Raw genomic sequence first — 13376 nt, forward strand, 5'->3', positions numbered from 1 at the left:
TCACGTGGCTGGACCGGAGCAACCTGAAAATAGGTAAGTAAATTGGGCATGCACCAATATCGATACCGGTATCAGTGCCGATGCCAAGTATTTTCACAAGTACTCATAAAAATGTTCCTGATACCGACACTTTGAGGTGCGATTTGCATCCATTCAAAATGAATATGCACAAACCGCACTGCAAAGAATCGCATGCAATATGAACAGGAATGCGGTGCAATTCCTGTCCACCCAAACTGAAATCACTGTGACAAGCCTGAGTTCATACCAGAGCCGTGGGGAAACCGCATGTGATTCATACAGGAATTGCATGCGATTTTTTTTTTTTCTTTTTTCAATGTGATTTACGCCAATTCGTTTTGCATGGACACAAATCACCGCAAAAAGTATCGGTTTCAGTATTGGGAGCATTTTCATGAGTACGCGTGAAAATACTCAGTATCTGCACTGATTCCCATACCGGTATCGGTGCATCCCTAATATATTTACCTATTTTCATCGGGTTTGTTTGGTACTGGCTGATACCAATTACCGATACCTACCGCAACTGTTTTGTTTTCATTTCAGCTGTCAGCAATGGTACAAAGCATTGAAAAGTTATTTACAAATGAAATGAATTGATTTTTGTTTTTTAATTTTGCGCTTTTTCAATGTGAAATGTGTAAATATATGTTAATATATATGTGCAAAAATATTCACTAACAAAGCACACATGTAGATGTACATCGACAAAATGGCACAGACAGGCAAATGAGCGTACAGGTACGTCCCTTTAAATTTGCCGTCGCGTGCGCGCGTGACCCTGGCGCAAGCTCCGTGATCGTGCCCGCGGGACCCACGGACTCTGTCCGCCGGGGTCCCGCGATTGTGTCACGGAGCTGAAGAACGGGGAGATGTCAGTGTAAACACAACATCTCCCCGTTCTTCCTAGTGACATGTCACCGATCGTCTGTTCCCTCTCATCGGGAGCAGCGATCAGTGAGGTATCACTAATAGCCACGCCCCCTAACAGAATCACTCCCTAGGACACACTTAACCCCTTCCTAGCCCCCTAGTGGTTAACCCCCTTCACTGCCAGTCACATTTACACAGTAATCAGTGCATTTTTAATTGCACTGATCGCTGTATAAATGTGAATGGTCCCAAAATAGTGCCAAAAGTGTCCACCATAATGTCGTAGTCACGAAAAAATACCCCAGATCAACGCCATTAATAGTAAAAAAAAAAAAATTATTAATAAAAATGCCATAAATCTATCCCCTATTTTGTAGACACTATAACTTTTTATGCAAACCATTCAATAAATGCTTATTGCATTTTTTTTTTTTTTTTTACCAAAAATATGTAGAAGAATACACATCGGCCTAAACTGAGGAAAAAAAAATGTTTTTTTATTTATTTTTTTGGGATATATATTATAGCAAAAAGTAAAAAATATTGCTTTTTTTTCAAAATTGTCGATTTTTTTTGTTTATAGCGCAAAAAATATAAACCGCAGAGGTGATCGAATACCACCAAAAGAAAGCTCTATTTGTGGGGGGAAAAAAAGGACGTCAATTTTGTTTGGGAGCCACGTCGCACGACCGCGCAATTGTTGGTTAAAGCGACGCAGTGCCGAATCGCAAAAAAGTGCTCTGGTCTTTGGCCAGCCAAATCCGGTCCGGGGCTGAAGTGGTTAATAAGGGGTTAAACAGAGGGACATTTGTTCATCCCTTTGATCTGCAGATGAAGAAACAGAAAGATACAAAAAGAAACAATGTTTCTTTTTATTTTAGTGTTTCAGTGGCTGAGCAATGTTGTTAATAAACATTGCTGGCTGCCTTTTTTTTTTTCCACAGCTCCAATTACCAGACTTCTTTAACACTTTAGCTGTCAACAGGGGAGACCCAATGACTGCTCAAAGAACCGAGCCTGAAAGTATCGGTTTCGGGTATCGGTGCGTTTGCATGAGTACCGATACTTGTGCAAATACTCGGTATCGGCACCTATACTAGTAACGGTGTAACCCTAGTCATTACTGATCACGTGTGCTGCACCATGGCAACTGCAAATCACACCGAATGTAAAATGTCAGCTTCCTTCGTTGTAAAGGAGAGAGAGGTTTAGTTCCGTGTTGTGTGATGGTATAGCAATGTTACAGAATTGTAGGCCAGTGTCTTTAAAGATCCCTAATAAAAGTGTTTATAAAATCTCATGGGAAATATTACACTTCTGAACTCAGATGGAATTATTGTTCCCTGGATAAGATGTACAGCCTACTGATTGGTTTTGCTGTTAACTCTCTAAGTGTCACTTTCAGAATTATTTTATAACATTTGTAATTTATGTGATAAAACCCGACAGCTGGAAGATATCTCTGTGAAATCTGGTGGCGATTCTATGTGCATGGCCTCATCTCTGAATGACTCCTCCATGGGGAAGGTTCTCGGATCCGCAGTGAGCAGTGATGGGCTCTGCATCCTAGCAGACAGCCGGGAAATCTCCTCCGGTCCCGAGGTCATCTCCTGCCTGAAGAGCGCTCACAGGGTGCGGGTGGAAATTTGCTCCCTGGGGGGCTGCGATTACATCGTCAGTAACCGATTGTCTGTAGAACGCAAATCCCAGTCAGAATTCTCTAACTGCACCAACAGAAGTAAACTGGCTGAACGGATCCAGCATCTGCGGAGCATGTATGACCGGGTGTGTCTGATCGTGGAGAAGGACCGCGTGAAACCAGGTGTGATCTACATCATGTGTGGAAATATGTTGTGTGCAGTGTGAAGGAAAGCTACATTGCTTTTGGGTTCGTTTTTAAACCTTGTGTTTAGGCTCTTGTGTGTGTGTGTGTGTGTGTGTGTGTGTGTGTGTATATATATATATATATATATATATACACATACATACATACATACATGGGCATCTCATAAAATTAGATCATCATCAAAAAGTTTATTTCAGTAATTCAATTCATAAAAGTGAAACTCATATTTTATTTAGATTCATTACACACAGAGTGATATATTTCAAGCATTTGTTTCTTTTAATTTTGATGATTATGGCTTACAGCTAGTGAAAACCCAAAATTCAGTATCTCAGAGAATTAGAATATTACATAAGAACAATAAAAAGGATTAATACAGAAATGTTGGCTTAGTGAAAAGTCTGTCCATGTATAGTATAGTATGTACTCAGTACTTGGTCGGGGCTCCTTTTGCATAAATTACTACATCAATGTGGCATGGAGGTGATCAGCCTGTGGCACGGCTGAAGTGTTATGGAAGCCCAGATCGCTTTGATAGCGGCCTTCAGCTCATCTGCATTGTTGGGTCTGGTGTCTCATCTTCCTCTTGACAATACCCCACAGATTCTCTATGGGGTTTAGGTCAGGCGAGTTTGCTGGCCAATCAAGCACAGTAATACCATGATCATTAAACCAGGTATTGGTACTTTTGGCAGTGTGGGCAGGTGCCAAGTCCTGCTGGAAAATGAAATCAGCATCTCCATAAAGCTGGTCAGCAGAGGGAAGCATGAAGAGCTCTAGAACTTCCTAGTAGAGGGCTGTGCTGACTTTGGACTTGATAAAACACAGAGGACCAACACCAGCAGATGACATGGCTCCCCAAATCATCACTGACTGTGGAAATTTCACACTGGACTTCATGCAACTTGGATTCTGTGCCTCTCCACTCTTCCTCTAGACTCTGGGACCGCAATTTCCAAATGAAATTTAAAACTTTCCACAGTCAGTGATGATTTGGGGAGCCATGTCATCTGCTGGTGTTGGTCCTCTGTGTTTTATCAAGTCCAAAGTCAGCACAGCCCTCTACCAGGAAGTTCTAGAGCTCTTCATGCTTCCCTCTGCTGACCAGCTTTATGGAGATGCTGATTTCATTTTCCAGCAGGACTTGGCACCTGCCCACACTGCCCAAAGTACCAATACCTGGTTTAATGATCATGGTATTACTGTACGAAAAAGGGTTATAAATGAGCTGAAAGTAGAAATAAACAGATAAGCTCTCCCTGTTTTGAGCTCAAATTGTTTTTAACCACTTCAGCCCCGGAAGGATTTACCCCCTTAATGACCAGGCCATTTTTTGCGATACAGCACTGCGTCGCTTTAACTGACAATAACGCAAACAAACAAATTTGACGTCCTTTTTTTCTCACAAATAGAGCTTTCTTTTGGTGGTATTTGATCACCTCTGCAGTGTTTATTTTTTGCGCTATAAACAAACTAAGGGCGACAATTTTGAAAAAAAAAATTTTTTTTTCTTGCTATAATAAATATCCCCAAAAAATTATATATAAAAAAAAATGTATTCATCAGTTTAGGCTGATATGTATTCTTCTACATATTTTTGGTAAAAAAAAAAATTGCAATAGGCTTATATAGATTGGTTTGTGCAAAAGTTATAGCGTCTACAAAATAGGGGAAGATTCATGGCATTTTTATTTTTTTTACTAGTAATGGCGGCAATCCTGCGATTTTTAGCGGTACTGCAACATTGCGGCAGACAGATCGGACATTTTTTTGGGACCATTGACATTTATACAGCGATCAGTGCTATAAGTAGCCACTGATTACTGTGTAAATGTCACTGGCGGGGAAGGAGTTAACACTAGGGGGGCGATCAAGGAGCTAAATGTGTTCCCTAACTGTAGGGGGGATGGGCTGCCAGGGACATGACAGAGATCACTGGGAACAGTAGATCTCTGTCTTATCAGAACAGGAAATCTCTTTGTTTTCCCCGTTCTGCCTCTGTAATAGGCGATCGCAGGTCGCCGGCGGAGATAGTCCACCCGACCCGAAGGCACGCTGCAGCCCGTGCCCACATACAGCTACAGCGCTTTGTGCCGGAGAGCCGACCTGCTGCAGTATAATGACATCGGCTAGTGGTTATCTCACTTATCTGTTTATTTCTACCTTCAGCACATTTATTGGGTGTCTTTATACTGGGTTCATGTCTGTTTTTGTACCTGTCTTTTAAGCTACATAACTGGTGCTGCAGGTTGCTCTGCAGCGCCCCCTTGTGTTTTTTTCACATACACACTACATTTTCACCATGCTCTTCTACTCCAGCTCTGCCTTTAGCATGGGTGGCCATAGATAGCAGGACATTCTGTTATGCAGTTTCATTTTTGCCTGGATTTTGTTTCCTTTATTAATGTTTATTTTGCTGGTACATTTGTTTTTCTGTTTGGACACAAAATTTGGGACATTTCCCCGTGATTGCTTTTAGCTGGAACTTTGATATTTGCACATGTGGGTGATAATGATGGGAGGGGTTCTAGGGTATATCTCTATCAGAGCCATCTGATGAGGAGGAAAACACTTTTGTAATTATAAGCTTGAGCTATTGAGCTCCGGCAGGCTTTTTAGAACCAAGGAGACAGAAGAAAAAACGTGAAAGGTGGCCTAAAGCACCACCTGGTGGCTGGAATGAGAGTACAAACTGTTAATATGCTAAATTTCATATTTATGCGATTTAACCCCTTCACACCAGCGTAGCCCATATATGCGGCCTTCTGCTTCAAGTGTTTGTACGGGGCAATGCCTGCAGCTACCATCTTTTTAGAGCCGACGGTTGGCTTTCCTATGTGACTAAGCAGCCGCTGGGCTGTTATTACAAGCAGTGGGAGGGACCCCAGATCCCTCCAAAAAAATGCCTGACACGTGACTATTACTGTCACAAGGGATGTTTACATTCCTTGTGATAGCAATTAAAGTGATCAATTTTTTTTTTTTAAGGCATAGTGTCAAAATAAGTAAAAGAGAGATTAAAAGCGCCCCATCCTTCCATGCATACGTAAGTCGCGCCCACAAATGTAAACAGTGTTCAGATCACACATGTGAGGTATTGCCGCGATCGTTAGAGCGAGAGCAAAAATTCTAGCAAAAGACCTCCTCTGTGACTCTTAACTTAACTGGTAACCGTTAAAATTTTTTTAAAGCACAGCCGTTGGAGGTTTTTAAGTTCTGTAGTTTGTTGCCATTCCACAAGTAAAGCATGACATGTTTGGTATCTACTCGGCGTAACATCATCTTTCACATTATACAAAAAATCGGGCCAGCTTTACTCTTTTTTGCTTTTTTTCTAATTCATGAAAGTGGATTTTTTTTACCCAAAAATTGCATTTGAAAGACCACTACGTAAATACAGTGCGACATAAAATATTGCAACAATCGCCATTTTATGCTCTAGGGTCTCTGCTAAAAAAATATACAGTGGAACCTCGGATTGCGAGCATAATCCGTTCCAGCAGTATGCTCGTACTCCAATGTACTCGCATATCAAAGCGAGTTTTCCCATTGAAGTCAATGGAAACTAAAATAATTAGTTCCGCATTGACTTCAGTGGTATGCAATACCGCATGTGGCCAGCCGGACCCAGAGAGGGAACAGTGAGACTTGGCTAATGTATAGAGAGATACTCCAATATCAAAAAAAAAAGCGCCCCTGAGTGAGCCAGGTATATGGGGTGGGGAGGGGGGGGTTAGAGAAAAGGAAGAGTGAAGGGGGGGGGGCAATTAGGAAGGAGTAAGGGGACAAGTGTCCCTTGTACAGAAGAAAAGTACAGATTCAGAATGAAAGATAACGGCGAAAGCCTCTCGCCCAGGGAGTTTAAACCAAGTTCAGGAGGTCAGCCAGGTTGCAAAACCCCCTGAAGATAATTGTTGGTGTATAGGAAATGTTGCCAAGGTCTCCAGGTGTCACAAAAGATCTCATCCCGGTTGTTCAAGGTGGTTGTGAGATCCTCCATATCCCTAAGTTCACCGACTTTAGAAAACCACAGGGACTTTGACGGCAGGTTCTCAGATCTCCAACACACGGGGATGCATGCCTTAGCCGCATTTAGTAGTTGAATTGTAAAAGAAGCCTTGTACTTCTTGATAGGTTGTTTTGAGAGATGTAACTGGCACGCCGCAGGGTTCCCCTCCAAATCAACGTTAGTCAAGTTCTTGACAGTACAGATCACCTCCCGCCAAAAAGGCCTGAGTTTGGGTCTGTGGCAGCAGATTTTTTTTATCAAGAATGTCTTTTCCATTCATCCTTCTCTCAATGATATGAAGTTTACCAGTAAAATGTACAAAACTGCTACAGCGTTGTACATATTCCCTTTGAACTCCTTGTTTTTCTTGGTTGTTGGCTTTGCTGAATTAGTGAAATTACTAAGGGAGCACAACTCTTGGATTATCAACTAATCGTAATGTTCATTTCTGATCTGCAGGAGAAACGTCTCGACCGTTTCAGAGAACAAAGTATTATGACAGCACCTTGTCGTCTTTAATCAGCGCCGGGGTCCAGATCCTCTTCAGTTGCAGCCAGGAGGAGACGGCGGGGTTACTGAAAGAACTGGCCTCTCTAGAGAGGAGGAAGAACACGGCTATCACAGTCCCCACTCAGGTGACCGGCCACAAGCAAGAAGCACTGAACTTTTACCTGTCTATCCCCAATGTCAGCTACATCACCGCCCTCAACCTCTGCCACCACTTCAGCTCAGTCCGACATATGGCTGACAGGTGAGTCTACGAATGTTATCAGATGAACTGGTTACAAAAAAAAAATCGAAATGGGTTTATTTTTAAAAGCTAATTTACACAACATTGCTGTATCTTTCGCTTAAAGTGGTTTCAAAGGCAAAAGGCTTTTTACCTTTAAGTGGTAATAAAGCTTTAAGTTTTGTCACCTTAGCGGAGTTCCAGACCCCCAAGTCAAATTTTTTTTTTTTTAAACGCTGCTGTCATTTGTTCAACTTTATCTGGCACGTTTAGTGCCTATAGTGTATTCCGGCTAATTTCAGTTTAAAATAAAGAAAGACTATCTTGATCTCGGAAGCTGGCAGGGGCCATGTCCACTATGGGCATCTGAAGCCCTCTGGTATCTATTTCCAGGACTAGGTGCAGCTGGATTGCCAGCATGCACCCCCCGATCTCGCGTCTGTGCCGTAATGTCACTACGTGGCGCTCCGTCCCCCTGACACGTTGCCGTAGCAACGGTCTGGAAATAACACGAGATTTCGTCACTAGGCGATTCGCTAGGACTCCTGGGATACATGACGCCGCCATCCCAGGAGCCCTCGCGAATCGCCTGGTGAAGTAATCGCCTAGGCCCACACTGCCGAAAGTGCAGGAGAAAGAAGAATGTAAAAGGTATTTCCATTTAAAATAAAATAAAAAAAAAAAAAAAAAAAGAATTTGCATTGGGAAAAGGATGCTCAGAGGGGATACCATAGAGAGCAAGTACATAAAATGGGTGGAACTCCGCTTTACTGCATTAAGATGATAAAACACCTGTGCTGCAAATCGCCCCTCCCCCTCTTATACTTACCTGAGCCCGTTCCGATCTAGCGATTTGCAGGAGAGCTCTCGCCGCTGTCTCCCTCATCACTAGGCAGATTAATGGCAGCAGGAGTCATTGTCAAGTGGGGGGCTGGGCCAAGCCGCCTGCTCTGTGTCAATAGACGCAGGCAGGGTGGCTCAGAAGCAAGTACACAAGGGTGTCCCCATATCAAGTGGCTTTCCATGGGGGCACTCCCCGAAGAGGAGGAGCCTGGAGCTCCGACTGGGGTCTCCAGAAGAAGATGATCGGGGCGTCTCTGGGCAAAACCATTGGATTATTGCCTCAAAGTACAGAAGCCAGAGGAGAACAATGACAGTGGGGTAACTAAAATTTTCAGAACAGAGATCAGCAGTGGCAGCTTCTGCATTTGACATGTTGAAGGAAATCTTTTTATGACACAGTCCTCAGCATGAACAAATTCAGCCCGATAAAAAGCTGGAACAGGATTGTCAGCAGTCCCCAACCTTTTTGGCACCAGGGACTGGTTTCTTGGAAGACCATTTTTTTTTCACCACAGACCGGGGGTGATGATATAGTCTGCTGAGTGGCTGTAGGGATCATTTGTATGACGACAGATGTACCGTATTTTCCGGCGTATAGGACGACCTTTTACACTTAAAAGAAAAACGGGCAAAAATCAGGGGTCGTCTTATACGCCGGGTATAAAATGCAGTCGGCTGTATGTCAGCCCGTCGGATGTGCGGTAATACAGTATACACCGCTGAGCCAATCCCGGCGAGCGATGTATCCAATAATGAATAGAGCCTGCTTGGTAATGACCTCTTCCAATCCGAGCAGGCTACATGCACTAGCCTGCTTGGATTGGCTTTGAGAGTCAGAGAGGCGGGGGCTGATTATGTTGCAGCCTCTGCCAATCCGAGCAGGCTTTGTATTCATTAATAGAATACACCGCTCGCCGTGATTGGCTCAGCGCGGTATGGCACCAAGAAGGAAATATAGGCAATATGAAGCCTCAGAAGGGGGGGTCGTCCTATACAGCGAGTATTATGCAAGAAACTGTAGAAATACAGTAGAATCGGGGGGTCGTCTTCTACACTGGAAAATACGGTATTACTGCACTTTAAGATATCGGTCACCGCAAGAACACATAGGAAACAATTATTTCCTATGTGACCCAGTCACATAGCAAGACACGCTGCAATTTATTGGCCCGTGGCAATGCACAGCAGCACAGCGTGTCGCCTGGCTGTTTATTGTCATAAATGACGTGTATGTTTTGTATACTTCAAATAAAGTTTGTACAAAACAAAAAGCGATGCACTGAATCAGACCAGACTGCCCCCCTACCGCAGCAGGGAACAGACTGCTCCCCATTCCTATGAGAAGTCACTAAGACGGATCAAGCCTCCTGCTGTGTGGCTCAGTTCCTAACAGGCCACGGACCAATACCAGTCTGCGGCTCCTCTGGTCTATGATGTTCTTACCAACCTTTTTTTTTTTATCTTTTCTGTTTCTGAACCGGGTCCACAATGCAGGTGGAGCATATCAAAACATTAGGAACAGGTATAAAGGAGGACAGATTTTCTTTTCTTGTACAAAGAGTTTTATTGAAAATATATATCAACAGAATAGTACAAAACAGTAATGGATACATCTTGAATTAACAGGTATAAAATTGCCGGTATCCGGCAGGTAATACTAACATTCAAAGATTTAAGCCATGTCTCGGGCCACTCTGAGGCCTGGCGACATATTAAGGGGAGTGTTCATCTCGGCTTACTAGCCTAGTGGTAAACTGTAAACACAGAGTATTATGTTAGCAAACACTCTTGAACATTGCATAGGTAATCAAGGAAAAGACAAAAAAAACAAAAAAAAAAAACAAACAAAATCAAGTTAAATTGGTTAACCTCAAAAAAGCTAAGGTAGCTTTGTATGAAATAGTTTTTTTTTTTGTTTTTTTTTTTTTTCCTTCTTCCTTCTCTTTTTTTCTCTTTCCCCTTTTTCCTCCTCTTCGCTACATTAACCACTTCCCTACCCGCCCATAGTCATATGACGTCCACAGATGGGATCTCCCATCCTGGGTGGACGTCATATGACGTCCTGGGATTCCCGGCCGTCTAGGGGGGCGCGTGCGCCGCAGGGAGCGCACGCCCGCCGCGTTCCTCGGGACCCGGTGCGTGTGCCCGGCGGCCGCGATGTCCGCCGGGCACCCGCGATTGCCCGTTAACCGGGCCGGCATGTGGATCTGTGTGTGTAAACACACAGATCCACAGCCTGTCAGCTCTGAGGAGAGCGATCTGTGTTCCCAGAACAGAGGAACACAGATCGGTCTCCTCCCCTAGTGCGTCCCCTTCCCCTTCAGTTAGAATCATTCCCTAGGAAACACATTTAACCCCTCCCCGCCCCCTAGTGGTTAACCCCTTCACTGCCTGTCACATTTACACAGTAGTCAATGCAATTTTATAGCATTGATCGCTGTATAAATGTGAATGGTCCCAAAAATGTGTCAAAAGTGTCCGATGTGTCCGCCATAATGTCGCAGTCACCAAAAAAAATCGCGATCGCCGCTAAAAAAAATAAAAAAATTTTTTTTTTTTAAAAAATGCCATAAATCTATCCCGTATTTTGTAGACGCTATAATTTTTGCGCAAACCAATCAATATACGGTTATTGCGATTTTTTTTTTTTTTTTTTTACCAAAAATATGTAGAAGAATACGTATCGGCCAAAACTGAGGAAAAAATTTGTTTTTAAAAAAAAAAATTGGGATATTTATTATAGCAAAAAATATTGTGTTTTTTTCAAAATTGTCGCTCTTCTTTTGTTTATAGCGCAAAAAATAAAAACCGCAGAGGCGATCAAATACCACCAAAAAAAAAGCTCTATTTGTGGTGAAAAAAAGAACGTCAATTTCTTTTGGGTACAACGTCGCACGACCGCGCAATTGACGTTTAAAGTGCGACAGTGCTGAAAACTAAAAATTGGCCTGGGAAGGAAGGGGGTGAAATTGCCCGGTATTGAACCGGTTAAGTATCCATTCTCTGAAGATGTAAGCCCAAGGGCCTGAATAAGAAAAAGGAAAGAAGAATTGAAAGTGGGAGAGAGGGGAGTAGGAAAAGAGGGCGGGGGGGGACCCTGGGGTGGGGGGGGGACGGAGGCTCATTATAGGGAAAGAAGCGTTAGGTCAAATCTTGATGGTTGATTATGGGTCACCCAGGGTTGCCATATCCTGAGGAATTTATCATGCGTGTCCAACAATATGGCCGTAAGTTTCTCGTTTACCATGATATCATTCACACAGTTTTTAACTGCCTCAAAACTGAGGTTCGGAGTTTTCCAGGCCCTTGCTATGGTCAATTTGGTTGCGGTAAAAATATGTGCTGCTAGTTGGCGTTCAGGACGAAGAAGTTCTGCAATTGGTTTCCATAAGAGGGCCTCAAAAGACAGATTTTCTTTTCAATTGGCAGCTTACCTTAACATATGGAAAGATTCTGTCTTGGGTCAGGCACTTCCTGTTATGGGGTGACAACACCCGGCCACTGTCTCCCAGCTGCTCCTATGTGGGTTTAGTAACACTTTAATGTACTCTCTGTTCAGGCCTCGTACTGACATTTGCAGGAATTTTATTTGCCTAGTGCAAAGTTTCTGGCAGTTTTCTGCATGTGGGAAGTCTCAACTGGCACATAAAGCCCCCAATTGAAGGTGGACCCATATGGAAATGTTGATGCTCCTGTGCTTTGACGTCTACCCATGCCAGCTGCAGCTCCCCAGGTGCAGGAAAAGAATTTTAAGTTTGGCATATAAAATACCTGCAAACTGCCATATGCATGAGGCCTTACCATAGAAAAAGACTACATGATTACAGGCAGTACCCAGGTTACAAACAAGATGAGGACAAACCTACAGAACCGAAGTTGAATTTGTATGTAAGTTGGAACAGGTACATTTTTTAAGTGTAACTCCAGCCAAAAAAAAAATCTGTTTTTTTGGATAGCATAGGGAAGGGGGGACACCCCTGTAATGTTTGTTTTGCTTTCTGTGTCCCTGTTCAGAAGATTTCACCTCACTTCCTGTCCCTGTTACAATTGCATTTTGAAAACTTTGTGTTGTGGAAACAAGGATTGGTGATGAAGCTTCAGTGGAGACATCTTTTACCCATAATAACTCTTACAGGAGTGAATTTCCCTTCCTAGGGGTAGATTTCCTTTCACTTCCTGTTGTCTCCCTCCGTAATTGAGTCCTATGTAACTCTGGGTCCGCCTGTATAGACCTGCAGTGCACAACCCAGTTAGTTATTTTCAGATGCTTTGATAAATTAGATGAGAAAAGGTGCAAACAAATGGAATAAACAATGACCGTGGCTAACATACTGCACAATGTCTTCATGTCAGTTTGTTTCTGGCTTCCTTTTTAATGGTCCTTTCATTCCACAGCTCTGTAGATGAACTCTCCACCAAAGGACAAGTGAGCCAGCAGAAGGCCGAGGAGATCTACCGCTTCCTTCATTATCAGTCTGATCCACTAATGCTGCATTCTGGGGACAAACGGAAACCCCACTCGTAGTCCAATCACTGACTCTTTTCTATGGACCCCTTTGTCTGCAGAGGAGATATTATTGCAGGACAATGCTTTCCAGTCCTCTGCACAAGCACTTTGTGTTTATTTGTATATCTGTGTATATTGAGTCTATTTTGTACAGCATATAAACTATTTTGGAAGATATGATTTGTGTTGGAGAATCTGACTCTGCAGAGCTACAGTTTGGTCAAACATTAAATGGTTCAGGTATGTCTTAAGCCCCTTTTCACAGTGCCGCGACTTGAAAGTCGTGCGATTTTGTGACGATTTCAGGGAATGCCTCTGTAATCTTGGGGTCTATGGACCTCAGCGCGCATTAAAATTGGACCAAAGTAGTACAGGGACAAGTCACACAGATATGAATGGTACTCATTGGAAATCATGGGGTACGACTTGTCATGTGACTTTGCAGTCCCAAGTTGCAGGACAAGTGTAAAAGGGGCCTTAATGAAAGAAAAACGTGGTAATTCGCACATATTCCTATGCTTGAGTTTGTTCCTGCTGGACTACAAAA

At 43.1% G+C, this 13376-nt stretch overlaps 1 protein-coding gene across 1 annotated transcript in view; it reads left to right on the top strand.

Moving 5' to 3' along the window:
- The window catches only part of FANCM (FA complementation group M), a 258713-nt gene extending 245707 nt beyond the window's left edge, over positions 1–13006 (top strand). The window contains exons 22-24 of the mRNA XM_073609784.1: positions 2344–2716; positions 7209–7500; positions 12718–13006. Coding sequence (XP_073465885.1) covers positions 2344–2716; positions 7209–7500; positions 12718–12847 — 795 coding nt within the window. The 3' untranslated portion in view covers positions 12848–13006. The remainder of the gene's footprint in view (positions 1–2343; positions 2717–7208; positions 7501–12717) is intronic.
- Positions 13007–13376: the final 370 nt, after the last annotated feature.

Source organism: Aquarana catesbeiana, linkage group LG13 (assembly GCF_042186555.1).
Source record: "Aquarana catesbeiana isolate 2022-GZ linkage group LG13, ASM4218655v1, whole genome shotgun sequence".
Taxonomy (NCBI): domain Eukaryota; kingdom Metazoa; phylum Chordata; class Amphibia; order Anura; family Ranidae; genus Aquarana; species Aquarana catesbeiana.